This window comes from Aspergillus undulatus (genome assembly GCF_047715775.1).
Source record: "Aspergillus undulatus strain CBS 261.88 unplaced genomic scaffold BDV17scaffold_60, whole genome shotgun sequence".
Taxonomy (NCBI): Eukaryota; Fungi; Ascomycota; class Eurotiomycetes; order Eurotiales; family Aspergillaceae; genus Aspergillus; species Aspergillus undulatus.
This window is the reverse complement of record NW_027396664.1, coordinates 163,010-190,071: the sequence shown is the minus strand read 5'-3', so window position 1 is coordinate 190,071 and position 27,062 is coordinate 163,010. Positions and strand designations below refer to the sequence as shown.

The 27,062-nt window shown below is 51.4% G+C and overlaps 9 protein-coding genes across 9 annotated transcripts; 7 read left to right on the top strand and 2 right to left on the bottom strand.

Annotated features, from left to right (window-relative positions):
- Positions 1-929: 929 nt before the first annotated feature.
- On the top strand, positions 930-2,726 carry BDV17DRAFT_199403 (major facilitator superfamily domain-containing protein). Its single transcript, XM_073755247.1, has 2 exons — positions 930-1,288; positions 1,337-2,726. The coding sequence occupies exons 1-2, from the start codon at positions 1,116-1,118 to the stop codon at positions 2,676-2,678; spliced, it is 1,515 nt and encodes a 504-aa protein (XP_073611839.1). The 5' UTR covers positions 930-1,115; the 3' UTR covers positions 2,679-2,726.
- Positions 2,727-2,927: 201 nt separating this feature from the next.
- BDV17DRAFT_273251 (NRDE family protein) lies at positions 2,928-4,592 on the top strand. Its single transcript, XM_073759001.1, has 2 exons — positions 2,928-3,268; positions 3,330-4,592. Exons 1-2 carry the CDS (start codon positions 3,203-3,205, stop codon positions 4,275-4,277), a joined length of 1,014 nt encoding a protein of 337 aa, XP_073611838.1. The 5' UTR covers positions 2,928-3,202; the 3' UTR covers positions 4,278-4,592.
- A 5-nt stretch (positions 4,593-4,597) lies between these two features.
- BDV17DRAFT_273245 (uncharacterized protein) lies at positions 4,598-5,638 on the top strand. The gene is made up of 3 exons (XM_073759000.1): positions 4,598-4,822; positions 4,973-5,119; positions 5,185-5,638. The coding sequence occupies exons 1-3, from the start codon at positions 4,686-4,688 to the stop codon at positions 5,213-5,215; spliced, it is 315 nt and encodes a 104-aa protein (XP_073611837.1). The 5' UTR covers positions 4,598-4,685; the 3' UTR covers positions 5,216-5,638.
- A 4,423-nt stretch (positions 5,639-10,061) lies between these two features.
- On the top strand, positions 10,062-13,063 carry BDV17DRAFT_199298 (threonine/serine exporter family protein). The gene has a single exon (XM_073755245.1). The coding sequence runs from the start codon at positions 10,334-10,336 to the stop codon at positions 12,875-12,877; it is 2,544 nt and encodes an 847-aa protein (XP_073611836.1). The 5' UTR covers positions 10,062-10,333; the 3' UTR covers positions 12,878-13,063.
- Positions 13,064-14,509: 1,446 nt separating this feature from the next.
- On the bottom strand, positions 14,510-17,531 carry BDV17DRAFT_300744 (Zn(II)2Cys6 transcription factor; the record flags this gene model as incomplete). The annotated part of the gene is made up of 3 exons (XM_073764122.1): positions 14,510-16,187; positions 16,261-16,356; positions 17,521-17,531. 3 exons carry the CDS (start codon positions 17,529-17,531, stop codon positions 14,510-14,512), a joined length of 1,785 nt encoding a protein of 594 aa, XP_073611835.1.
- Positions 17,532-21,226: 3,695 nt separating this feature from the next.
- Positions 21,227-21,736, top strand: crmD (putative copper transporter crmD; the record flags this gene model as incomplete). Its single annotated transcript, XM_073762959.1, has 1 exon — positions 21,227-21,736. The coding sequence occupies one exon, from the start codon at positions 21,227-21,229 to the stop codon at positions 21,734-21,736; it is 510 nt and encodes a 169-aa protein (XP_073611834.1).
- A 1,054-nt stretch (positions 21,737-22,790) lies between these two features.
- Positions 22,791-23,646, top strand: BDV17DRAFT_284313 (DJ-1/PfpI family protein; the record flags this gene model as incomplete). Its single annotated transcript, XM_073760513.1, has 2 exons — positions 22,791-22,872; positions 22,985-23,646. 2 exons carry the CDS (start codon positions 22,791-22,793, stop codon positions 23,644-23,646), a joined length of 744 nt encoding a protein of 247 aa, XP_073611833.1.
- A 597-nt stretch (positions 23,647-24,243) lies between these two features.
- Positions 24,244-24,997, top strand: BDV17DRAFT_294944 (GNAT family N-acetyltransferase; the record flags this gene model as incomplete). The annotated part of the gene is made up of 2 exons (XM_073762958.1): positions 24,244-24,470; positions 24,532-24,997. 2 exons carry the CDS (start codon positions 24,244-24,246, stop codon positions 24,995-24,997), a joined length of 693 nt encoding a protein of 230 aa, XP_073611832.1.
- Positions 24,998-25,121: 124 nt separating this feature from the next.
- Positions 25,122-26,964, bottom strand: BDV17DRAFT_199087 (acyltransferase domain-containing protein). Its single transcript, XM_073755241.1, has 2 exons — positions 26,302-26,964; positions 25,122-26,243 (listed from the first exon to the last, which is right to left on the bottom strand). Exons 1-2 carry the CDS (start codon positions 26,795-26,797, stop codon positions 25,246-25,248), a joined length of 1,494 nt encoding a protein of 497 aa, XP_073611831.1. The 5' UTR covers positions 26,798-26,964; the 3' UTR covers positions 25,122-25,245.
- Positions 26,965-27,062: the final 98 nt, after the last annotated feature.

Below are 27,062 nucleotides of genomic sequence, written 5' to 3'. Positions count from 1 at the left end.
AAAAAAAAAAAAAAAAAAAAAAAAAGAAAAGAAAAGAAAAGAAAAGAAAAAAAAGCTGGCGACATTGTTGGGCGTCGGCCAGAGTTTCTCTCCGGGTGTGAGTGTTGCGCGAGCCGAATTTCTGCAGATCGCTCTGCATTTGGCCGGCAGAGCAACCAAGGCCAACCAAGACAAGATTTGCCCTGGCAAAGGTAGAGCTTGACAGCTGCCGACTCGGAAGCCTATGCAAGATTACATATCAGAGCGCCCGGAGATACTGCGAGCCAAGTCGATATTACTTGCCAACGATGGTCTGACCAGCTTCGCTGGCATCTGCATAAGAGTATGTGCCTCGGATATTTCTGACGACCATGCCGGAAGCTTGATGGCAAGATAACACCGATAACTCCTCGGACTGACTGCGATATGCGTGTTTGCTACTGGTTTTGTCGAAGTGTGACAGGCTAACCTTCTCTAGTCAGACATCATCAGGCCCCGGGCCATTCTTTTCACCCCATCTTCCAAACCCAACAATTGCGCGACGGCCGGGGTAAATGCGGGGGATAAATGCAGACCGCTTACTCACTGGTTGCAACATGCAAGTATCCCCAGCTGCGGCGGATCCGGGGGACAGTGATTCATCAAACTCTCTTCGGTTTACGGACATGCTCCGACCCCCACGCAACGCGGCGACGGAAGCATTCTGGCACAATGGATGAATAGGCTTGCAAGGGTCTGGTGGGTGTTGAGAGCTTCTAGACATCGGATTGGCCGAGTGCGCGGCGTTCCGTGTTTCTCTGGTCCTTCCCCCGGCCTTTCTCCGCACTTTGAACGCGAGAAGCTCCACTAGAAAACGAGGACCAATTCACCTTGACCCAATCACATACCGCTGAAGCTGCTTTGGGCTCCCCAGTGGCGAGCTGCTGGATCCATCTCCCCAGACTCGCCAGACCTGCTGAGCATGTTGAGTCTTGACGATGGATTCCAGCCGGGGAGGAGGGTCATGCTGATGTTCCATGATCAATTTTGTGCTACCCCGGGTATATAAGTCGCAAGGGCCCTGGTACTAGAACCGCTGATCTGCATCAATTATCCTTCCTCTTCCCCATTACGCTTCCCTCTTCTACACGTTTGCGATGGCAGACGAAATCGTCACGGCGAAGGCCGATGTTGCCCACGATGAGGAGATGAACCATCTCAACTCGCTGACTCCGGAGGAGTTGGTGGTCGAGAAAAAGCTGCGGCGCCGCATCGATGCCATAATCATGCCGTTGGTGATTCTCGTTTACCTTATGAACTACATTGACAGGTTGGTGCGCACTCAACCTTTCTCTGTATAATCCAGCTGACCGTTTAGGAACAACTATGCCGCCGCCAAGCTTCAGGGTATGCCCGAAGACCTCAACTTGCAGGGCGATGAATACCAGACCGGACTCTCAATTCTCTTCGTCGGATATATCCTCATGCAGGTTCCGTCAAACTTGCTCCTCAATTACATGGGCCGCCCGTCGCTGTATCTCGGTTTCTTCATTGTCGCTTGGGGCTTGGTGTCTGCAGTGACAAGCCAGTGTACAAATTATGGCGGAATTGTTGCCGCCCGCTTCGTTCTTGGTCTAGTAGAAGCGCCCTTCTTTGCCGGTGTCCTATTCTATCTCTCCAAGTGGTACACCAAAAAAGAGCTCGCTCTCCGTATGAGCATCTTCTATTCCGGCTCCTTGCTAAGTGGTGCCTTCGGAAACCTCATCGCAGCCGGTATTCTGAATGGCATGGCTGGCGCACGCGGCCTCTCTGCCTGGCAATGGCTCTACATCATCGAGGGTGCTATCACCGTCTTCATCGGTCTAATTGTCATGGCTGTACTCCCAGATTTCCCCGAGAATTGGCGTCTCCTCCCCGAAGAAATGAAGCACGTTGCAGCCAAACGCCTGGCCATCGAAGCTGCGCAAGCAGACGTTGACGCCGCCGGTGGCATGAGCCAGGTCAAGGGCCTAAAGATGGCCTTCGCTGACATCAAAACCTACGTTCTAGCCGTCGCCTACATGGCCATTACCGGAGCTTCTGGCTTTCAGAACTTTTTTCCCACCCTGACCAGAACCCTTGGATACGAGGAGACCATCTCCCTTCTTCTCGTTGCACCACCCTACATCTTCATGGTCGCCTACTCTCTCGCCCACTCCTACCTTTCCGACCGCTTCCAAAACCGCTTCTGGTTCTTCGTCTACCCTATTCCAATCACAATCGTCGGCTTCGTCGTTTTCATGACAACCGACGGCTTCGGCCCGCGATACTTTTCCTTCTTCCTCATGATCTTCGTTTTTGCCCAGAACGGTACCGTCTACTCGTGGGTCGCCGGTGCAATCCCCCGACCTCCCGCGAAACGCGCCGCCGCATATGCCTTCATCAACTCCATCGGCAACTCAGCCAGTATCTGGACCCCTTACACCTACCGCGACGTTGACTACCCGTACTACCGCCCCGCCATGGGCGTCTGTATCGCACTGCAAGTGGTCGGTGGTCTCATGGCTGTCTTCATGTACTTCCATCTGAAGAGCCTGAACAAGCGGCAGGAGCGATTCGAGGACGTGAGTGCGGTCCTCACAGAGAAGGACAATAAGGTGTTGCAGAAGATTGCGGCGCGCGAGGGAATTGACATTGCAGCTGCAAGGGACCTACAGAGTGGATTCCGTTATGTGATTTAGGCTGCCTCACCTTACCATTGACCCGAGGCTAAGATGGTTACTTTACTCTATATATATATATTTATGATGATGATAACGATGAATTCGACGAGGTATTCTCGCCAAGATAGCCCTTCCATCCTTGCGCTGTAAAAAGTACCCTAACAATAAGACGCCGAGCGGCCGGCGGTTTTCCCCGCTCGTGTTCGGTCACCTGTTGCTGGTCTCCTAATGTATTGTCTGACTGCACAACATGGCCTCATACCTTGCGAGCCCCCCACGCGTACTAGATAGCTGGCAATTCTCATCGAGTGATTATACCAGGTGCCACGAGCATAATCTAAACCAGTCGTCCGGTGACTGTATCAGTGGCTATGCCTACCCAGGACCATGTGGTGCTCGCAGTGATATAAAACCGCCAGTGGCCACCTCTAACGTAGGTGCTACGGACATTTTAACAGAACCATCGAGAAGAGGCAAACTCAAAATCAATTCCTAGAAATCAATAATCGACAAGAGCGATACAACCCGGAAAGCAAAAAACAATGTGCATCGCCATCCTCTCAACCACACACCCAGACTACCGCTACATCATCCTAAACAACCGCGACGTATGTTCCCCGCCGCTTCAGACTGTCCGAGCTTCTTCTAGATAGCTAACTCACCAAATAGGAGTTTTTGTCCCGCCCAACCGCCCCATCAAAATGGTGGACGCCCTCAACTACACCACCAGGAACCATTACCCCCATCCTCTCCGCGCTTGACCTCGCGCGTCCCGCGCACGGGACGTGGATGGGGATTAATGGAGCTGGACGACTCGGTGTTCTGACGAACTGTCTTGAGAGGAGCTGTGCAAAGGCTGTGGGGGGGTTGAGTCGGGGGGCTGTGGTGAGGAAGTGGTTGACTGAGTCTACGGTGGAATCGACAGACAGGAAGAGGGGGGGAATAGAGGACTTCGTTGAGGAGCTCGAGAATATGGGTGATGTCGGCGGGTTCAACCTCCTCCTCGGAGACGCATCCGATGCCCAGGGCCGGGTAGCCATCGTATCGAATCGCAGCACGGGGACGGAGTGCTGCCCTGAAGATCAGGGTTATCATGGGAAAGTTAAGGTGCAATGGGTCAGTCGTGACAGTGGATCTGGAGAAGGAGAAGGAGAAACCATCGCCCTGAGCAACATGACGCTGGGCGAGCACTCCCCAAAATGGAAGAAGATGAGCCTAGGCGAGGACCTGACATCCTACGCTATCAGCACGAGTGTTGAAGCCCAAGACGACGAAGACACACTCGTCGAGCGCCTCTTTAACGTACTATCTACGGATACACTTCCCCGTCTACCTGAGGGGTTGGAGGTGGATAGCGCCGAGGCATATCTGGGGCTGTTAAAGGAGAGCATCTACATCCCTGTTATTGGCAAGCCGGTGGTGCCTCACGAAAAGGAGGAAGGGGAGGTGGTGAATTCAACCTATATGGAGGGACTGTATGGTACGCAGACGCAGACGGTCATGCTGGTTGCGCATTCGGGGAAAGTGCGGTTTGTTGCGCGGACGCTGTACGATGACGCAGGGCGGAGACTGGGGAGGGAGGAGGGAGTGCAGGAGTTTGTTTTTGCTGTGGACTGATATTGGGACATGTGCAGGCTAATGGCATCATCTTGCATGCAGTGTTTCATCGACTATCGTTAAGTAGACAGAAAAGTACCCACTGATTCTCGTTGTATCGAGACGGGAGAATGCGGGGGAGAGCCGGGGAAAACCGCATCCACCATCAGCCAATGACACTGTGGCTGTGGCGGAGGACAGCAGTCCGCTTTTCCGGCCTATGAGAGTGCGTTCCCTACATAATCGCTGCCCGTGGAGGAAGGAGGCGCGATCACGTTACTTTGGCAGTGTCGCCTATATAACAGTCAAGGTCCCAGCATTGAAAGACAAATCATATTAGCGTTAGGTTCTGAATCAGATTGCCCTTCTTCTTCCTCTACTGTCCTCCCATCCAATATACAACTGTATCTGCCAACAGCCGTATACACCATGTCTCCCATCGCAGCATCTCGCCCGGCCCTCATACACACCCTCACAGCCACATCCACGCGCCCCTTCTCAGTCGCCGTCCCAGCGCGCCTAGCACACAAGTTCCGGTACCAGTCTCCACGCGGGTACCTAGCAGAGTACGTTACGTTTTCTCCATTTTGTTCTATCTAGTTCCTGTCTTGGCTCCCCAGCGTCCTGCAGTGACGTCATGGGTTGCCTCGCTATAGTTACCCTCTTTCCGAACGCATCACGCACGCATCCCTTGTATGTTGACTAACAACCAGCAGGAAAGGCGCATTCCCATTCCAGCAGCGGGCGGTCTCGTTCGATGAGGTCATGTCGCGGAGTACGCCCGCTGAGTTGGAAGAGTTGATGGAACTGAGGAGCCAGGCTACGCAGCAGAAGAGAAAGATTGAGATTTTGCAGGGGACGATGTGCGTAACCCGGCAGAACGTCGTTATTCTAATCTAAGGATTTTTGCTAACAGTTCCCGATAAAGTTCACGTCTTCTCGCAGGTGAGGGCCGATGAAACTCCGCCACGGTTCGATTTGATCTTATTCGACACCTGCGCTTATGATGGCGTTCTATGATTGGGACTTGGATTTCGCATGCATTTGTTTTGATTTAATCGATTGATTTGATTGGATTCGATTCGACTTGGCGATCCTCTGCAGGATTGATCTGATTCAGTTTCTCCTGATTCGTACCATGTCCTGTCCTGGTTCTTGGACCTTTGCATTTGACCTGCGCAACATCGCGACTCGATCCCATTCGCCATGAGCATTCGCATTCCTATTGATTAGGAATGTCCGGCGGCCTAGACCTTGGGCTCTCAAGTCCAATCTAACCTGCTTTTTTATTCTTGATCTTCCTGACGCTTGATGAATTCTGTTTGTTTGTCGCAATACCCCTCTACAGCTATAGCATCAATGTGATACGACTTATGTCTACACTCATTTCCACGTCTTTCTCTGTAGATGTAAGCGCGCGTCCGAACACGCTGGCAGCCCACAAAGATCACACCAAATCACGCTTAAGGTTAAATCAAATTCAGGCGTAGGGCATTTGAGTTCTGGCTGTGGCTGACTCTGCACGGGCAGCTAGAGGCCCGTAGCAGCGAAGCGTATGCGTATCCGCTGTGTAGATACGGCCCCCAAAGGAAATGATAGAAAAGCACAGCCACATATGTATCATTACGGCGTAGAACCTCGCTTGTATATATGTTGAAGTTGGATGCGATAATGGCTGGCTTGGTTCCGGGGTGGATGCTTTGGATACTGTGTGGAACAGTTATAATCTCACCGTAATTGCAGTATCCGACACAAGGAGCCTTGACAAGACGGGAAATGTGATGGAAATACTCACGGCTGCGCCTTTGATTATGCTTCTGGTCGTAGCGTATGCATAGCCGTGCCCTCTACCTAGGTAGACTATACTATACGAGAACAGCCGCACCAACTCAACTCCAGCACTTGTCCTGCCACACATCACAGAAGACAAATAGCTTGAGGCTTTCATGTATCTAGTATCTATAAATAAACAAGATTCAAATCTAATTACAATAGCCATGGCCGACTAGGATGATATCGATTTCGAGCTTTACAGATAAACGCCTAGCCTCACTGGGACTGGACTCTTCGTGGCGCTATTGTTCGTCACGACTCTGGTCCATGTCTATTAGGTTTATAAGGGGCGATCGTGATACCTTGCTGCGTTTGTGGTTGGGTGGATATGTATATGCCCCCAGCCTTTTGTAAACAAACGCCGTTAGGCTAACGTGCTTTTCAGTCCAAATTATCGGGTATAGTGCCCGTCTAGCAGCGTATACCAACACCAAGTCAGTTCCGATATACAGCATCCATACCCTTCTGGTCCTGCTGGTGCCGCCGCTCTACGCAGCCTCGATGTACATGGTGCTAGGCCGGTTGATTGTTTTCCTCCACGCGGAGAAACTCAGTCTCGTGCGGGTGAACTGGATGACCAAAATTTTGACACGGGGGATGTCGTTGCGTTCCTTATGCAGGCTGCTGGTTTGTACACCCGATGCCTATCTTCATAGCCGAGGAATTGACTAACTGACTTCGTCTCGTCTCAGGAGGAGAAATCATGGCCATACGAAAAGCATCCAACTTCACACTCGGCGAGAACATAACCATCGGCGGCCTGGGGTACAACTTGCCTTCTTCGCCTTCTTCATGGTAAATTCCACTACCGTGTGAGACAAGACCCGACAGGCGAGGCAATGAAAGACGGCGGTGATAAAACTAAGACTCGCGTTCGCACGTGGGAAACTGCCCTGGTGGGACTGCACATCGCCAGTACCCTCATCTTGATTCGGTCAAACAATCTTCCGCCTTGTTTAATATGTCCAGGGGAACGATGGGTATTTGATTAGCAATGAGGCGTTTATGTATGTGTTTGACGCGGCGTTGACGGTTCTTTGTATGGTTGTGGTGAATGTGTGTCATCCGAGTGCTGTTTTGGTCAAGAAGGGGAAGGGGAAGAAAGACCTTGAGCAAAAGGAAGATATAAGTCCAGCTATGAGTGTGGTGACTTAAGTTGAGGGTGATTGAGAGAGACGGGGATTAGGGTATCTTGTTGAGAGTTCGGTGCGGCAGGCTACAGGCGTTTTGTTGGCACAGCAGTACATTATCGCGATAGAGAATAGATAGCAGAGACCTTGCTTTTTAGAGAACAGAAATGTTCTTCCTGGCAGAGTCAGAGGCTCGCCAGGGTCTTTTTAGCATTTAGCCTCTTATTCTTTGGATGATGCGGTTTTGGACGATAAAATCTACCCGCAGCTGAAGTGTTGTGGAGATGGACCTCACTTCGTGTTCGTTTAGTATTCGTATCGCTTCCAATCTCAACCTACGGTGCACTCCTAGGTACCACAATCCTAAACATGCTTTAGACTTGAAGCTGCTTGGATCTTGAGTCATCAGTCATTATCACGTTCGAATTTCCGAATTGCTTCCGCTAGAATTGGTCGCATTTTGTGGCGTTTCTTGGTCAAGCTGCCCATCGCCCTGCCGCCGCCATGGCCACTCGGAGAACGCACGCTAAATCTCGCAATGGTTGCGACCAATGCAAACGGAGGAGGGTTAAGGTATGCTTGGCGCCGGTCGCGGCTGCTCGCTTCTGACAGGCATGGTGCGACGAGAAACCCCCCTGTTCAAACTGCTTGAGGCGAGGGATGAACTGCACATTCGATAACCGCGGCAGCCATGCCCATGTGCCGAACGAGGCAGGGACTCTATCAGATATCAAAAGTCGCGCGCTTTCAATGACAGAGCCGAGATCGGTATGCTCTACGTATGGCCCATCGCCCGTCGAGGAAAAATTCTTCAGTCCCATGCGGACCTAACACCCCGTGGCGCTTATCCTACTGGCGTATTGGTGCTCGCAAATCCCAAAATTCTCGGATTACTGGTTCATCGGAGCCCGTGGGCGGGCTTGGTTCGACAGCCTTGCTGCCATGGTGTCCGATACACTCGGCCCGTGGCTGAAAATAGCCGAGGGAAGTTGTTGCGGGTGGACTATGGAAGGAGTAGAGGGATGGTATCGGGCAGCCGTGCTTTGTTAATGGGGTGCATCGTACCGAGATCAACGGCGCGGAAAGCGCTGAAGATTTCCTCGATCCCCAGAGCCAAGGGGTACCTACCCACCAGCTTTTGACCAACTGCGCGTCAAATGCTTCGCCTCACCGTCTCCCGACTTCATTCCGATGGCGAATACCGAGGCTGGTTGTAGCACCCTGCAGACAAAACCTATATGCACAGCATTCAGATATCGATTGGCATCCTAGTCCTTGTGCATTGAAATTGCCATCCCGCAGCAGTCAACCGATCGGCCTTATCAGCCTGTGTCCCGTGCCGGGGAACCGTCGACAATATCCCGAAGCGCACCCCAGACTCGGGCCGCGATATTTCTTTTGCAGAGTCCCGATGTGAGCTATGCTCCTGTGTGGGTCATTCGTACATTAGGCCATAGTGATCCTGCCTGATGACTTTCGCTTTTCGCTTTTCGCTTTTCGCTTTTTGAAGAAGTGCAACAAAGCCGAGCATAAACGGCACCAACCAAGAAAGTTCGGCGCAGGCCAGTCGTCTTCATAGCCCATCACACCAAAGTCAAAACAGGGCATTCTATGTATAGAAACGTAATTTTCTTGATCTTCCCGCCCAGAGGGTCCAGAATCATGGCGTCATGCCCGAGCCACAACCCGTGGCTGAGGCGAACTAGGTAATGTTTCAAGTCTCAGGCCCTGTTTCAGACAACTATGACACCGCATCACAATTGCAGCGGCTGCGGAAGACCGGAGATTCCGAATCGGCAGCAAGCTTGGCCTCGTCGGTGTGACGTGACCAGTCGGATGAACCGGGGCCATCGGCATTATCACCATGCATCTGCAGCGCACCTGCATCGCATTCGCATCAGAACCTTGAGAGATCGCTGCCAGATAGACAGGGATGGCATCAGCTCTGACGCGGTGAGCTGGCTGCAGACTGGCAGTGAAGATCACGATGATCAAGTGGGTTCGGGCTGGTCCGTGTGGTGCTGCGAAAAGGACCAGACCCAGAGGGGCAGAGGCTCGGTTAGACCAAGGGGAAATAGGGGTTTGATGATTGTCAATTCATAACATCTTCGCCTAATCATCGCAACAGGTAGCAGCGAACGACCAGATAGAGGACGCCAAGCAAGACCTGGAATTTGTTGTCTTGGCCACCAGGGGAAACACACATACCGCACCGATCACATGCAATTCATCCGCGGGAGCCGCTGCAGTTGCCGGGAGCGATGGGGAGCTATAGGTTCATAATAGCAGTTGCGGGGTCAAGCACATGGTGTGAAGAGTTTGTTTGAAAGTTGCTGCCCAACGAACCTGGACTCACCTCGCACTTGTTCGATAGTTTGTATAGAGGAGGGAGTCACTGGCGGAAGAGCTGGAAGAGCTGGAAGAAGCCGAGAGCCGGCCCACCGGATGCCGAATTGCTATCGAGGTTCTTATTGGCTGAGATAACAAAAAAGTCCGATTGAGGCCCACTGGGGCAAACCGTTGCAAAAATGGAAAAAAGCCGCAGCCACAAAGACAAACACATGCTGTGAAACGATGTGATAAAACACAAGAGCATGGCAGAAGCACCCGATGTGATACACCTGTCGCTGCCTCCATCCTGACTCAGTCGTCAGCGCGCTTATGGCATTGCTTGGTGGTCCACCGGGCGTGCTCGTCAACTGCCAATCAATTAATCCATCAATGGGCGATGGGGTGACTGTGAGGTCATGGCTTCGCGTCGTCTTGGGTGTCCCGAGTCAACTTATATAGCTAACCCCACCGTCGAGACTGCTCTGGCCGGCCTGCAGTCTCTGTCCATCTTGTGACTTTTGAGTTTGATATCGCCATTGCGTTCACTGTTCTAGACCGAGCTCTTTGTGGTTCTATTTCGGTCGTATCTTGGTTCCTGGCTTGCCCACCCATAGTCCCTTTGCTCTAGACTCGCAATTAAAGATCTGATCTCCTTATCGTTCTAGAAACTCTGCTTATAGTCCTGCCGCCCCTCGCTTGCCTCCACCGTTCCTGTGCTTCAAGTTTCGTTCTTGTTTCATTCTTTCGTTCGTTATTTGCTTGTTCGCCTCCTCTGTTGGTTCAATGTCCTCACCAGAGGGTTATCATGACCCGGCGACCTACGAATTGGTTCCTCCAGAACAACATCATGTGGACCACAGCGATGGCCATGGCCAGGAACATGGCCAGCCTGCGTCACCGGAACCTACCCCTATCGACGGTGCAGCTATAGAAGAGGCCCCTGTTGGCGCACGCATTGAACCACCCAAAGGAGCAGGCAACCGCGTCCGCTTCCGTTCGATCAGCAGTTACCAGGAAGCAGACGACCGACCGCGCCCGCCTGTGCCGGAGCGCCCTGTCTTCCTGCGCAATGACTCGGACTACAGCGTTCGCTCTTACCATTCCATGATCAGCCCCTATGACGAGCCAGCGTCTGCGCCGGCGTCTGAGGCCTCGGTCGCGGATCTTGGTGCGCGCACGCCACCTGATTCAAGACAGGTCTCGCAGTCTGAGATCCCTCTCACCCAAGCTGGCCGAGGACTTGGACAGGGGCAGCCTACACAGGCAACGATTGAGACTTCGACGCCAGGTCGCACAATGTCTGTTAGTGAGCGGTTTCGCCATGCGGGCAATCTCATTCGCCAGCAGACCGTTTTCCTAGGTGAGCGGCTGGGCCGTGACAACTTCGATGACGGTGGCGACCTCGGTGCTTCTCTCTTGCCTGATGACCTTGAGGGTGTTCTGCCACCGCTACATCCTGAGCGACCCCGAGATGAAGAGAAGGGTGCAATGCACGACCAGGGCTCTCCGCCCGAGCCGCTTCCCAGCGCAGAGGCCCACCGGCTCGTGCGAAGCGTGACGCAGGGCCGTATGCGTCGTCGGCGGCCCCGGTCGGCATATGCGCGTTCGGGTCAGAGCACGCCTGAAGGAGGCTCGCGTCCGGACTCGTGGTACGGGTCTGGCAAGTTTGCAGGTGGAGGCATTCTTGGGCAACTGCTTCGACTGCAGGCTGTGCAGAGTTCAGGGAGTAGCAGTGCACCCGTGAGCGATGTGGAATCGGACGGTGACTCGCCAATCTCATCTGGTACTGCGACGCCCAAAAAAGAGAAGCTGAAGTGGTACAAGAAATCGAACCATCATTCCGCTGCCTCGCTGGTCGGGGCCTCGATGAACCTGAGCAGCGCCACCTTGCCAGCTCCGCCTGATGCCTTTATGACTCCCAAGCGGGGGAAGAAGAAGCCCTACCGCAAGACGAGGCTGGAAGATGAGATTCGTGTTACTGTGCATATCGCGGAGATTCTTGCTCGTCAGCGGTACATCATGAACCTGTGCCGCGCGCTCATGCGGTATGGCGCTCCGACACATCGTATGGAGGAATACATGAAAATGACAGCGCGAGTCCTCGAAGTCGAAGGGCAGTTCCTGTACCTTCCTGGTTGCATGATCATGTCTTTTGACGACCCAACAACTCGCACTGCTGAGGTGAAGCTCGTCCGCGTCGTGCAGGGTGTCGATCTTGGTCGTCTGGCAGACACGCACAACGTCTACAAGAACGTTGTGCACGACCTCATTGGCGTCGAGGAAGCCATTTCCGAACTCGATCAAATCATGTCACGCAAGCCGCGCTTCAACAAGTGGCTCCTCGTCCCTGCCTACGGTTTCGCCTCTGTCGCCGTCGGCCCGTTCGCCTTCCAAGCTCGTCCTATCGACATGCCCATCATCTTCCTCCTCGGCTCCCTCGTCGGCCTCATGCAGCACGTCCTTGCACCGAAATCCGTTCTCTACTCCAATGTCTTTGAAGTCACCGCCGCCGTGTTGACCTCTTTCCTCGCCCGCGCCTTTGGTTCCATTCCCGACCCGAACAACAACGAGGAGCATCTCTTTTGCTTTTCTGCTCTCTCACAGTCTTCTATCGCCTTAATTCTTCCGGGATTCATGGTTCTCTGTTCCTCTCTCGAATTGCAATCCCATCAGATCATAGCAGGGTCCATCCGTATGGTCTATGCAATCATCTACTCCCTCTTCCTCGGCTACGGCGTAACGGTCGGCACAACCATCTATGGCCTGATCGACATGGGCGCCACTTCTGAAAGGGAATGCCCAGCCCAGGACGTATACGGATCGCCCTACACCCAGCGCTTCTGCTTCGTCCCGTTGTTTGTCATCTTCGTCGCCATCATCAACCAGGCAAAATTCAAACAACTGCCCGCTATGATTCTGATAGCTCTCAGCGGATATATTACCAACTACTTCTCTACGTTGAAGCTCGGTAGTAACTCCGAAGTCGCTAATACCGTCGGTGCTTTTACGATCGGTCTTCTGGGAAATCTCTACTCCCGTGTCTGGCGCGGTCATGCAGCAGCAGCTATTCTGCCTGCTATATTTGTTCTCGTTCCCTCGGGTCTCGCATCGTCTGGATCTCTGATTGCGGGATTGAATTACGCTGATTCGGTCAGAGAAGGAATCAAGACCGGGAACACAAACAATATCGCCAGCCAGGATACGTCCATTGCCAGTCTTGGTTTTGGCATGGTGCAAATCGCCATTGGTATTACTGTTGGATTGTTTGTTTCTGCCCTTGTTGTTTATCCTTTTGGAAAGAGGAGGAGTGGATTGTTCAACTTCTAATCTGCACATTCTTTGTCTATTTCACTTGGCCGGAGTTTACCATTCACTTCTTTCTGATGATTTATGCGATATCTGTTTTTCATGCGATACATACGGAGGATTTCTTGATTTGGCCCACAGTACACATCTCATGGATACATACAGCGACAGATGTTTTCTTTATCTTGTTAGGTGCTTTCTAGCGGAGCGTGTTGATTTTTTTTTTTTTTTTCGGTACTCTCTGGGATACTTATGGATAGCAATATTCTGCTTTTTACTTTACTCTTACTTTACATAGATGGACAGCAAGCGATTGATTCTAATCATGTAATAATACCTGGCAATGAATGTAGCAGTATGGCTACAAGGCTTTAGAACCACGGCCCTGGGCGACTAATACATTCCATGCAAGCCAAGCAAACTAGGCGACCGTTGGCAATCTGTCCACTTGTCTCTTCCAACTCTCAATTGCTCTACTGCAGAGGATCTGACGCTACTCTGGGTGTTCCATCTCCGGTCAAATCGATAGGCAAGGCTCGACAGTAAGATTTGTTTCGCCATCGCCATCGCCATCGTTTAACCATATGACGGCTTTGAGTCTTACTATGTATCAGGCATCCCAGCTAACCCATTACAGCTCCAGGTTGCCCCTCGCCCATCGATATTCACAATAACTAATAGCCTCAACTTGCCTCGTATCTTGCCATAGACCAGCCACGGCCGAGTCAACTCAATTTTTTCCACAATCTGAATGGGAGGAAGGCAGATAGGGTGACCGAACATTTAGTTGAGGCACACTTTATTGAGTAGTCGAAGGGTAGACGAGTCTGGCTTGGCCTGCGTGCGTTGCTCGATATACACAATCTCGGCCGGCTGTTGTCGATTCCGCGCAACGGTTCCCGTTCGACCCTGAGTGATGGTCAAGAATGGCTCGTACGTGGGAGACCGTCTCGGCTGTCTTGGGGACTCGAAGACGCCATTGTGGCGCTATCTGGAGCAGCAAAAAACAGACCCAGCGATTCGCGACGGGCCTGCCGTGTGCGGTCCTTCTAGTGAATCGCCGTACCACTGATTCTGAGTTCTGAATTTTAAGCGTGGAGGAGGCTTCTCTGGCCTTGATGGTGCTGATATTGTGGCAGCTGAGGATGTTTTCCCGTAATTTATACTGTAGATGAAAATGATTGCTGTGTTTCTAGGAGATCCTTCGCGCCCTGGAGATTGATATGCTCTAGCCTGTCATGGCGACAGCAGTGGCAGTAACGGAGCGCTTGCCCGCAATCAGTGGCGGGTTTCAAAGGTAGACTTGTAGCTTCTTTACTCACCTCCTGAATCTCTCTCCTCCCCGACTTCCCTCTTGCTGATAATATGTCCAGTCTTTGCATGGGAGTTTTGTATGGGGATACTGGGGCCCTTAGCTTGTGCTCTATCTCCATCTACTATCTTCTGTAACCTATCCTTCTGGTGCGCGGATTCTTTGGCGACGGTATTGTCTACTTGCATCCGAGGTTAATTCGTCCAACCTGGATGTTGCATGTGCGGTGGTGGATATATATTTTGCAGCGAGAAACCTGTCTGGGGTATGGAACTAGCTACGCTCACAAGTACAGACGGGAGTCAGTTTCTCTTTGGTTCTTTATCACGGGTTGCTGTCTGTTATCGATTATTTGACATGATAAGACTCTCTGTCCGTTCTATCATGAGTGACTCAGTGTGTATTCCGTCGCGGGCGCAGAATGTATACGTAATATCCAACCTGGCCGCAGACTGTCCCCTTGGGATATGTGTATAAGACAATACCTCGATCCTCTGCCATATGGGAATTTGTTCCATGCACTGTACCATTTGCTCTTCCCCAGCCGCACCCTCTTCAATTTCGATAACCCGCTCAACCACCCTGGCAGTAGAGATGCTATCCCAAGTCGCCTCCCGTATTAGCTGCCGTCGCAAAATACTCAAGACCTCACGACGGACCTTAGGATGCCGGCACTTGGCCCCAATTATGTAAAGAACGGGGATGAATCCGATCTCTGGCGTAAAAGTCGACCTTGACGGCCCCGAATACCGCTGATGCGCCGCCGCTACCTCGCCCGCCAATGCGACACATTGCTGGAACTGGGGCAGGAAATTGTCATAGTCCATTTCTCTGCCAGGTCCGTAACCACTGAGGAGAGTCCATGCGATAGTATGTTGTAAGCGCAGGAGTGATACGAGACGGTCAGTTTCAAAGTCTGACTCAGAGGGGCTGCCTTGTTGCAGGAGGTTTTCGAAGAGACTCGACCACGTTTCCAGCTGCCCGAGAACGACGTCCTTGAGTGAAGAAGGTAACGGCGGCATCGTACCCATCGGGGACATTTGTTGCTCTGTGTTTCGCAGCCTCATTACCTGAGCGACGAGAATCTGGAGATGGTCGGCAGCTTGGTCGAGTGACCAAAAGGTACTGTCGAAGAGTGCAAGATGGGGCATGAATGTCTCTTGGATGTTGGCTGGAGTCCAGTCGACCAGAAACATGACGGCCTGCATGTCAAGACGGCGAATCTGTTTTGTGACCTGGCAGATAATCGCGTGAATCCCCGAGGATTGGGCATCGTCGTAGGTACAGTTGTTCAATGTAGCGTTGTTGATGTTGCGTGAGAGCGCCACACCTCCGCGCAGGTGTTTCACTGCTTGTACGTCGTCGCCCGCCAGATGATCAAAGCAGATAAAGAGATAACAGACCAAAAGCGTGACAGCTGTTATTTCGGCGCTGTCACCACTTTCCGGGTTCAGCAGAAGTTGAATGGCGCGGTTATAGTGAAGCAAAGGAGCCTTATCCGGTAGCCGGTCTTTCAAGGAAGGCGGTTGATACACCCGACCGTTAAACTGACGATCCAGGTAGTTTCGGTGGATCAAGGCCAGAGCAATGGCAGCATGCCGCACTGATGGCACTGTTTGGGAGAAGAACATGAGAGTGTTACGCCATGGTTCGCAAGGGCGGTATTCATTCAGGTGCTTGATCGAAATATCCTTGAAAAAGCACATTGCCTCTGCCTGGGTTGACCCAGTCACGGGTAAGATCATGAAGGATCCGAGATTCTGCAAAATGAGGCCACGGTATGTCGGGTGCCATTGCTTTGACTCGTACGTATTGATAGCACTGACCATGGTACAGGGGTGGTAACTGTCGCAGCTATCTGCTCTGTCGGCGATCTCCTTGTGATAACGAGTTGCTTCAATCTCGGTCTTCTCGGTCTTGAATGCGAGGGGCATTTCACTATAACCATCGCAGGTGCGACCGGTAGAAAGGCATTTCAAGCATGAGGGCCGGGATAGATCGCATTTAACTCGCCTTATTCTGAGGGATGTCAGTTTCGAAGTCTTTGAGCACAATTGATCGCTCTGTAGCAATACGTAAAGTCAAGACATACTTGCAAGTCTTGCAGCCTAGTCTTGACTTTGGAGCGAACTTGCGAGGCTTTCTTCTCCAGGCTTGCTTGTCCGTCTTGGTGTTCTTGTTCTTCATCCTATCCATCACGGTGATGTGAGCTGCCGAAGATTTGCAGTTCGCACCGTTTCAGGCAGAGGTCGATTTCGAGGCCACCAAGACTCATAAGCCACCACCTGCATGCATTGGCTTCGAAAGGGAACTTATGGAGCGCTGATGAAAGTTCCAGATGATGATCTGTTCGTCGGCTCGCGTGCCAGTGAGAAAGTTATCGCCACATGCTTTGCGATGGACAGCGGACGGTACGGAGTACAAAAAACGTAGCTTGTGGAAAGACTGGGCTTGATGGGCTGGTTCGTAAAAGCGGCGCACTTTAAAAGGAGAGTTCTCATTGATGGTGAAGGATTGGATAAGTAGCCTAAAGCTAGACCAATTGGCATTAATCCTACTAAATAGACTCTCGTGTATTTCATGACAAGTATTGATTGGCTAGTTCATAAACACGGGACCCCAAGAAAGAAGTCTGATCGGCATATACCTGGCTTGATAGAGACTAGTGCATATCGTGATAAGTGCTGATTGGTTAGCTCGTACAAACGGGGCGCCAAGGAAGGCGAGCCTCTTCCTCTTCAACTATTTAGGTTAAGGAGGGGACTATATAAGTAGTCATCTTTGTGGGTCGGTGGACTAAGAATGCAAGTACCCATACAGACAAGAGCATAAACCCCAATTGACACGTAGAGTTAAGCCTTGGACACACCACTACACTTACAGGGGTAAGATCCTGCTCCCCGCACCCGCCGGTACTTGGTTCTACTTGCGGTGATCAAAAAAAAATATTGATTGGCTGGTTCGTACAAGCGGAACCGAAAGCGATTGTACGCAAGACGAGGTATTGTGAGCTGATGAGAAGAATGCAGCTGCCTATTGAAACCGTCAGACTTGATACTACTATCTAAGGCAATTCAACTGGTATAAATAGTTCCCAGGTATCGCAATTGTGTCGGCTCTTGCAAGCAACTGAACGGAAAGAGCAATGAGAAGCCCCCACGAATTTCAATGAACCGACTCGTGAACGCGCTTATCCTCTTCATGAGCTTGGGATTGAAAGCCCACAGTTTGCATGATAGGGGCATGGCCTATGGATTTGACAATGTGAGTCCGGGACTTTATGGTACCACATTGCCCAAGGGTTTCAAGCTTTCTGACGAGCCATCTAGATTGAACCATCAGCCAACCTTACATGGACACCATGTTTCGATGCCTTTAATTGCTCTAGACTGGAGGTTCCTTTGGATTATTCAAACAGAAGTCTTGGCACGACGTCGATTGCCTTCATCAAGCTGGCTGGCAAAAATGCCACCGTTGAGTCTCCAAGCATTGTACTCAACCCCGGTTAGATCTCAATTCTATCAATCATGCAACGTTGTCTGATCTTCATTTGACTGGACTGACACTTCGTTAGGCGGTCCGGGTGGTTCTGGTGTCGACCTACTCCTCACATACCAGAATCTCATCGGGCAGATGCTTGGAGAGCAGTACAACTTCGTCTCCTTTGACCCTCGCGGTGTGAACAACAGTGGCTTGCATCTCGACTGCTTCTCAGAGGACGCAAAAGCAAGATCGGCTTTCTATCGACTGCACAGAACAGGCGCCACGAATATCTCATCGACATCGCTTGAGGAACAGTACTATTCAAGCTCTATCTACGGCGAGTGGTGCAACAATGCTGTCGAGAACAAGTCACCCTATTCATATTATGTGACTACGCCAGCGGTTGCCCATGATTTGCTCTCATTTACCGAAGCCGAGGCTGAGTTGGCCGGTCAGTCACCATCAAACGCCAAATTGTGGTGCTATAGCATCAGTTACGGCACTGTCATCGGCAGCACTTTCGCTTCCCTATTCCCTGACCGCGTTGGGAGAATGATACTTGATGGTGTTATGAACGCAGAGCAATATTATAACAACTATTGGACGGACAATGTTGATCAAATGGACGAGGCCATGGAAACATTCTCGACCTTTTGCTATTCCGCAGGGCCTGAAAAGTGCTCCTTTTGGGGACCCACACCGGCTAACATCACGGCAAGAATGGATGGCATCATCCGTCAGCTTCAGAACCACCCAGTCCCGCTAAGCGGCGTCGGAGATCCAGACCTGCCGACAATGGTCACCTATTCAGACCTGAAGACTCTTTTTCTTAACACACTCTACACCCCACTGGCAAGGTTTCCAAGTATGGCCGACATCCTACACCAGGCCGAGTGTGGGAATGTGTCTGCTCTTGCGGGCATGTATGACCAGTCAAACTCTATAACCGATGCCCGTCTCGCCATTACATGCACCGATTCGTATCGGAGGAACAGGCTTACTACCATAGAAGAGTTCAAGAGTTGGGCGGAGTACACGATTTCCAGGAGCAAGTACATCGGTGATATCTACCCCATCTTCCTGGAAGGTATCTTATGCCGATCATTCCGACCGCAGTTGCCAGATAGCATGGTAGTTCAAGGTAGTCAACACTCCTTTTGTCTCTCTCTCTTTTTCGGCATTCTATAAATATTTCTCGGCAAAATGGGTGACCATCTGCATTGGAAACAAAGTCTAACCAGGTTTGATGCAGGCGAAATAAGTGCACTAAACATGCCTACGTCCTTCCCGATCCTCTTTGCGAGTAATACCGTCGACCCTATCACGCCGTTGGAATCGTACGTTTCGGCCAAATCGCATCGACAGTGAGCATGTTAATAGCTGACATTATCTCGTCGCAGGGCGCGCAAGATGTCTTCTCGGTTTGCCGGATCGGTACTTTTAATGCAAGAAGCCGTTGGTGTAAGTTGTTATCAATTCTCAATCCTACAGCCATCTCGACCAAGAGTCTAGGCTTATTCGCGGGATGTTTCCTTTGAATTCAGCATACGGTCATCGACCAGGGGGCATCAAACTGTTACTTTGGACATATTCAGGCATACCTCCAAGGCACGGTTCCATCGTCCAACACTACATGCCCCCGACAGTACATTCCTTTCATAGACGCCTCACCCCTTTAACGATTGTCAAAGCCGTGGGAGAAAAGTTCGGTCAATTTCAGGAAAGAACTGACCAGTGACAGCTAAGTGCTGAATTGTCAAAGTATGTGACTCATATACACTCATTCCAAGGCAACCTTTTCATATCTGTTGAGTCCTACACTCCTTTTACTCTTCTGTTATTACATTGGGTATTATTCTGTTCCCCCTTCATCTGAAATGTGGGTGATCCATCTGACCCTACAATCATCCCTGTACTATTTTCTTTTGTGATTTCTCCCTATGCGTCCATGACCTTGGCTGCCTACTATGTGAATCTGCATAGCGGAAGGCTGTACTGCCGGATTCGAAAACAGATTTTCCCTAGGTCTCATTCATCCACTAGGGACTTGTCCTTCTGGATGAATTTCTCGATATGTTCCCCCGCACCAGAGCACTTGTTTGACTCGATCCGAATGATGCGGAGATGCGGTATCCATAACAAACGCGTATTTTGGCTCCGGCCACCTCGCGCAGTGCTGCAGAAACTTCTCCATAAACGATTCGAAGAAAGCAGCGTCAGTTGAAACTTCTTCAAAAAAAAAAAAAAAAAAAGTTAAGATAAAATGAGACGATCGAAATTCGGATAATATATGCTGGTAGAAGTCTCATAGCGGGGGGTTCTATGCTTTTGCTCTCTGCTAGGCATTCTTTTTCATTTCAACCAGCCCAGGAGCGCGCAGGTTTGAAGCTGGATGATAATAGTAATGTTTTAAAATCATTCCATGAGAAGATAACCATCCCGTCGATATACAGGCCGGGTTTTTCGGTGGGGTAAGAGAGCGTCCAGCATACTGTGACAGGCCCGATGCTTAGTTGTCGACCGACCGGGACTGGGGGAGGTCTAGCACTCCCGAACAGCCGCATGTTCTTGCGTATACTAGTGACAGAACGCTCACTACACTTCGCAGCCTAAGCCGCTTGTTATGGGGTGAAACTATTCATGCCAAGGACAGTATCATAGGGACGATGATCTTACGCTGCCAAGGGTCGATATTTCTTCAGGCTGTAAGTGGGTAAATTGATCGTGTAGTAGAGCTCACGGAAATGCCACCACCCATTGAACGTTTCCATGCAGTTCATCAGGCGGTCGATGTCATCGCTGGCGGTTGTTATGCGGCGGAAAGTGGCTCGCTCCACGTGTGCCTGCCACCTCTTGGATATCGCGGCATACTGCGCGAGCCTATGGGGGTTCCGGGTGCCATTGTAGGAATGGAGATTCTGAATCGACAGGCTCTGGACTGAGATCTGACGAATCTACTTCCTCTGGGCCTGGGGCATCAAGATGATGGATGATCAGGTCGATGATCTCAGGACTGAGTGAGTCAAGTGATATCCGGGCTGGAGATGGAGAAGGCGTGGTGTCTTGGTTCTGTTTTTAGTAACGACTGCTGCTGGCTGGTGGTGAGGGGGAGCCAGCTGGACGCTCGGAGGTTTTCTCAAGACCCACATTGGTTCCATCGAATACTCGCCTGAATTTTCAGGAAGACTATTAACAAAAAAAAAAGTAAGGAGGACTAACAATGATCTATCTCGAGCTCCTGGGTGGGAACACACTGTGTAAATTGTGATGGGGAATGGCAGTAGGCCAGCGCGTTTGCATGCGGGCATTTGCGCGAATAATGACAAACCCTTGCAGGTCGAGAGAACACCGGACTGCGTTAAATACGCGCGGTGAGCTCAATTGAGCAGATATCCCATATTAGAGAGAACAGTAAGTGATCCATGGAATATATTTCTCTCGGTGGCCACCGCAGCAATGGAGTCTCAAATACCCCTTCTTACTGATCCCTAACCCCATACTGGATGAGCAAAAGCAATGACCACGACCACGACCACGGGCACGAGCACAAGCACACGCATACAACAGACAACAACATGCCCATGACATTCACATCAAGCACAACAGTAACCCTGTTCTTTGAGACCTGGACAACAGCTACTCCATGGGCGTACACTCTCACCCTATTCGTGCTCTTCACCCTCGCCTTCATCAACCGCTTCCTCGCCGCTTTACGATTCCAGATCGAGCATTCGCATTCTACCTCTCGACATCACTCTAGCGATCATGTCCCCATACTTGCACCCCCTTGCGCCCGCCGAGGTGTCCCAAAGGCGCGACTTAGTCCGCTGCCGCGGTACATCCAAGTCGACGAGGCCGAGACTGAAGAAGGGGAGCTTCAGCCATCTGGGACTAGTGAGCTAAGCGGGCTGGTTTCAGAGCAGAAGGAGCGTCCTCGAGCCTATAACAGGGCGTGGAGACGCCTAATGAGACTTTTTCCAGAGTGGCTGTGGCCGTGGACTCCAGAAGCACCCTTCAGTCTGCGTCGCGATGGGGCCCGAGCATGCTTGGAGGGTGTGAGGGCGTTTGTGGGGTATATTCTGTGAGTTATCCGACCTCGTATACCTAACTAGCGGTTTTACTTGTGCTACTTGAATGACTGACGAGCCCAGAATGCTAGCAGTAATGACATTCAACACGGGGATATTCCTTGCCGTCCTGGGTGGGATTATTGTTGGTGAGATGATTTTTGGACAATATGTGTTGTATTCCGATGGAGTATTGCATGACGGGTCTTGCCATGATTGATTGATAAGTTTAGTGGCATGGTAGTAGTAGCAGGTAAGTATATAATAATAGTTTAGCTATCTAATTAATATATAAAAGCCACACTGAAGAACAATCTAGTTTAACAGCTAAGGCATGGGTTGTAAGGGCGATTATGGATATATAAAAGTCGGTATATAGATACACCCTCGACAAACCCCAGATATTGCACACCCCAGTTTCAGATTGTAGACGACATTAAACGCGAGCATGGACTCCGGGCTCCATCTTCAGGGCAGTTTGAATCAACTGTATATCGCCGCGCGGCACATCTCAACCATATATCGATTACTCTGGGGCCCAGGTGCATGGATTACTCCGTAAATACTCACGGAAATGACCGAACCCCCACCGTGCCCCGGGAATAAAATCCTTAGCCAAATCCTTATTCCCTCGAAACCAACATCTCACCCTCAAACCAACCACTCACAATGTCAGATGGCGAAGGATCACCCATGAAACTGCCAATGGGAGCAAATGCGCGCAGGCTAGCTTGGCAGATCCCCTGTCATTTGCAAGCCCAGCCCCAATTGGCGGCCCCCAAGCGCCCTGCAATCGGGGGTTGGTCTTCGGGGGCCCTGAACAATGAAAAGAGAAGGCTAAGCCGTCGACACCTCAAACATCGCGCGCAAATTGGATCGTATCTTGAGGGTTGCGGACAGGAAATTTGGAACAAAGGGGGTCTTGGTTTTGAAAGTCAAGTGAAGAATGTGGTATTTAAGAAAGTCATCACGCTGGGGGTTTTCTCCTCTTCCTGACACGAGCAGTGAGTCGGAGGGTTTATTGCACACGAACAACGATACTCAGAGGAGGACAACAGCAACATCTGCCAAAATGAGTTTGAAGGGGTCGCTCACGAGAGCTCTTATCCATGGGCTTCTTTGTCTTTATCCGGCTGTTGCTGCGCAGGCGCAGGGTAAGAGAACACTTCTGAAGTGCAGGAACTGCAAAATAACCACCACTTCCAGACCCAGTCCCAGTCCCTACACCCTCCGCAACACCTTCTGTCACTCCCTCCCCCGCGCCAGTAACACCACCAACGAACTACGGCGTCCTCCTCTTCCGCGGCTACGAGCTCCTCGACGTCTTCGGCCCCCTCGAAGCCCTCTCCCTAGTCGCCCGTCAATTCGACAAAATCGACCTGCACCTGATCGCCGAATCGCTTGATCCGGTGACCATAGCCCCTCAAACCGCAGCGATGAACAGCTTCAACTCAACCTTCTCGCCGACGATCAACCCCACGCATACATTTGCCGACGCACCCGATCTCGACGTCCTCATTGTTCCCGGTGGAATGGGCACCCGCGCCCCGAACATGACCACCACGCTGGATTACATCACCGAGACGTACCCGAAGCTGCAGTACCTGCTCACGGTGTGCACGGGGTCGACGCTCGTCGCGAAGACGGGGATCCTCGATGGGAAACGCGCGACGACGAACAAGGCGAGCTGGGATAGCGTGATCACCAACGGGCCGAATGTCGACTGGGTCCCTGAGGCGCGGTGGGTCGTCGACGGGAATATTTGGTCTTCGTCGGGGATTTCGGCGGGGATTGATGCGACCTTGGCGTTTATCGCGGAGTCTTATGGCAAGGAGAATGCGACGCTGATTAGCGATCAGATGGAGTATGAGTGGCATGAGGATAGCAGTTGGGATCCGTATGCTGGCAGATGGGGAGTCAAGGGTTGAGCGGTGGTTTCCAGTGCATCTGAATATCACGGGACGAGGCTGGTTCCTTTCTTGTTGGGTGTCATCGCGAATAAGGTTTTCCTTTGTATTTTAGAGTAGCATTTGCATAGACCGTCAGTAGACAGGCATCGCATCGTTGAGAAGGCACCCTGCAATAGCCAGAACGTTCCAGCTCGGCAGCTCAACGCAAGCCCTCATGAAAGCAAATGCACTATCGTGCGCGAGCATGTTCTAGACAAAGAAACAGACGTGACTATCCACAGCTTTTTTGCGTCAGGGTTGCCTGATATACCGACATTTGCCGTCCATGATTTCCAAGTTGAGGCAAGGAGAGATGTAGTCTATGAATGAAGTAGGCGCGGTTGTATATGACCATTATCACCGTACATCCATGATACAGACCTTGGCCGACCATGGGTGGTGACTACCCTGAGCACAAGCGCCTCCTTCCTATAGAAGGTCGAGTAATAAACATTCGGGACATGGCCCATTCTTCTCTCTGTACCACAGTTAGCGATTCATCAAACTCACATTCGTTATTATAACTACTTCTATCCCGGGTCAGATCCAAGTCACCCACCCCATTAAACTACCGGGATGTCTGATACATCCCCTGGAGCTTCCAGTTCGACAACAACAACGCCCCCAGAAACCACGACCGCAGTGCAGCCCGTAGCTGTAATTCTCCCTGAGCCGGCTGATATGAAGCCGATACAAACTGAGCGCCTTATTCTTCGTCCGGTGGACATAAATTCGGACTCGGAAGCGCGAGCGTTATTCCGGATTCGATCGAGAGAGGATGTTGCGCGCTGGCTGTACGCCTTGTAAGTTGGACATTTTCTGGGAATGGGGTACGATAGCGATTGCTTTTTGACCATGTCCAAGGGATCCAGAACCTGACAGGACGATCGAGGAAACCAAGGCCTGGATGAGAGGCAGGATTCTCACCACTCCAGACGTGTCAGGTGCAGTCCACAGCCGTCACTTTTTCTTCACTATCGGCCCGATCATGCCCAAAACCGACCCTGAAATCATTGGCGCCGTTGGTGTGAACTCACTCTACGATGCGCCATCGGTGGGGATCGCTCTTCATCCGGCTCACTGGGGAAAGGGTTATGGCACGGAGGCTATGAGGGGACTAATTGGTGCTTGGTGGCGCTTGGCCAGGGTCGAAATGGATGGAGACGGGGATGGTGGACAGGCAGAGCGTTTATACGCGATGACGAGCAATGAGAACGTACCTAGCTTCAAACTCCTGCACAAGGTCGGCTTTAGGGTTCAGGCAAGTGATGAGGGCGAGGGAGGAAATGTGGTACTTATGTCCATGGTCAGAGAATGGTTCAAGGAGTGAGCCGCCGTGCGTGGAATGGTACTCAGGTCCCTGGTCAGAATGGTTCCGCGAGTGGGCTGCGGTGCAAGGAAAGCAAGCAAATACTGGAGCAGAGGGAGCTTGAGTGTGCAATGATGGAGTTAATATGGTGTTTGGGATGTCGTGCAGAGAGTGTGTGTGTGCAGCAAGAAGCAACATCAGATAGACACAAGGGCTGTCCACAAACACTAGATTAGTTATAGCTTACAGCTGAATAAACGACTTCGAACTCAATTTGGAACATCACCGAGCACCTGCTGCTCATAGCAATCGCTAGGGTCATTAACTGCCTGGAAGTTTACCGGATACCCGCGGCATACTAACGACGAGGGGACAGCCAGTGCAGTCGACGTTGCGTCCATGCCCTTTATGAGAACACTGTCATATTCCGGAAGCGCTCTATCTGATATATTACTTGCTTTCAGCGTCTGTTTGATCGGTCCTGCCAGCGCGGCATGCGGTCCTATCTCAATTAAGCTGTCGACTGTGATCTTTCTGGGCATAATTGGCCGCCTTTGCTTCCTGGCCAATGGACCATTTGGCATGGTGTCGTTGTTCTCGAAGCACATCGACTGTATTCCACTGACCATGTCCACTGGCCCGACTAGGTTTTGAACCCAATACTGCGGATCAAGCTCAACAGGAAACATCTGGCGCCCGGTGACAGAGGAGAAGAATTTTGTTCGTTCCGGATCGCCTGGAATAAGCGGTTTGGTATGTGCTATAGAGCCAAGATAGTCGGCAGCAATGCGGTCCATATGATGAGAATGATACGCAACCTCGACATCCAGCCGCCGCGTAAAGATCTCTTTGTCCACAAGAATAGTCTCCAATTCACTGATCGCCGTCTCGTCGCCGGAAACTGTAACGCTCGTAGGACCGTTGATACAGCCAACGCTGGCTTTCCCGGTTCTCAGAGTGGCGATCTGTGCTTGGGCATCAGCCGCCGATAGGCCAACGGCCATCATTGCACCTTTTGTTCCCTTTTCTATTAGCGCACTTGCTGTGACACCCCGGAAATAGGCGACTGTAAGGGCATCTTCCATGCTGATCACCCCGGCTGCGTAGGCAGCTGCAATTTCGCCACTGGAATGTCCTGTTACGGCGTCGGGGTAGATCTCCCAGCTGTTGAGCAGATTGACGAGTGCAATCTGCAGGCCAGTCACAATTGGTTGGCTGAGAAGAGGATGGGTAAGTTTTGAGGTATCGATAGGCTTCAGTATCTCGTCTACGCAATATTAGCCCTACTCTGAATAGTTCACAAAATCCAGATAAAGTATTCGCACCTATAACATTATATGGCGCACCGAGTTTACGCATATGACTCTCAAACTGTTCCATGGATTGCCGAAAGACCGGGTAGGTCTGGAGCAGCTCTTTGCCCATCCCAGGCCATTCTGCCCCTTGTCCGGTGAAGACGAATCCAACTGATTGTTTCGTGGAGGCACTCTTGATCTTCAGGGGGCTTAAACGATCTATGAGTTGAGACGCTGAATTGGCAGTTACAACCGCGCGGTATATTTGAGCAGGGCGGTGCTCATTGAGTGTGTATGCGAGGTTGTTCATCCACTCATCGTCGAAGTCCTTCTCCTCCCCCTGTAGATAAGACTGGAGAAGTCTAATCCGGTTCCGAAGCGATGATTCATCGGGAGCGGAAAGCAGGAAAAGTCGACATCGACCAACGGATTGGGATCGGTGTGAACCTGGGGTAGATGAATTGCTTGAGCGAGAGAGTAGAGGTTTTGGAGAGTTCGGGAGCGCGACACTCGCAATGGCTGCCATGGCCGCGTTGCTAGTAAGGAACGTGCCTACGGGCTATACTCCCTTCAATCTGCGCTAAAAGGTCGAAGAGGTTACTGCCCGGCTTGTACTTAAAGTAGCCGTTCGCCACAGATTCCTGGAGAGTAAATGTGCCGATCTGGATACGACAAGCACGTGAAGACTGGGCTAGCTTTGTGGTTGCTACCTAATCTTGTAAGCGTGAGCCTTGGTCGAGATACGGACCACCGGAATGCGTATGTGAGTTGTCTGCTGTGTCCGGCTTGTA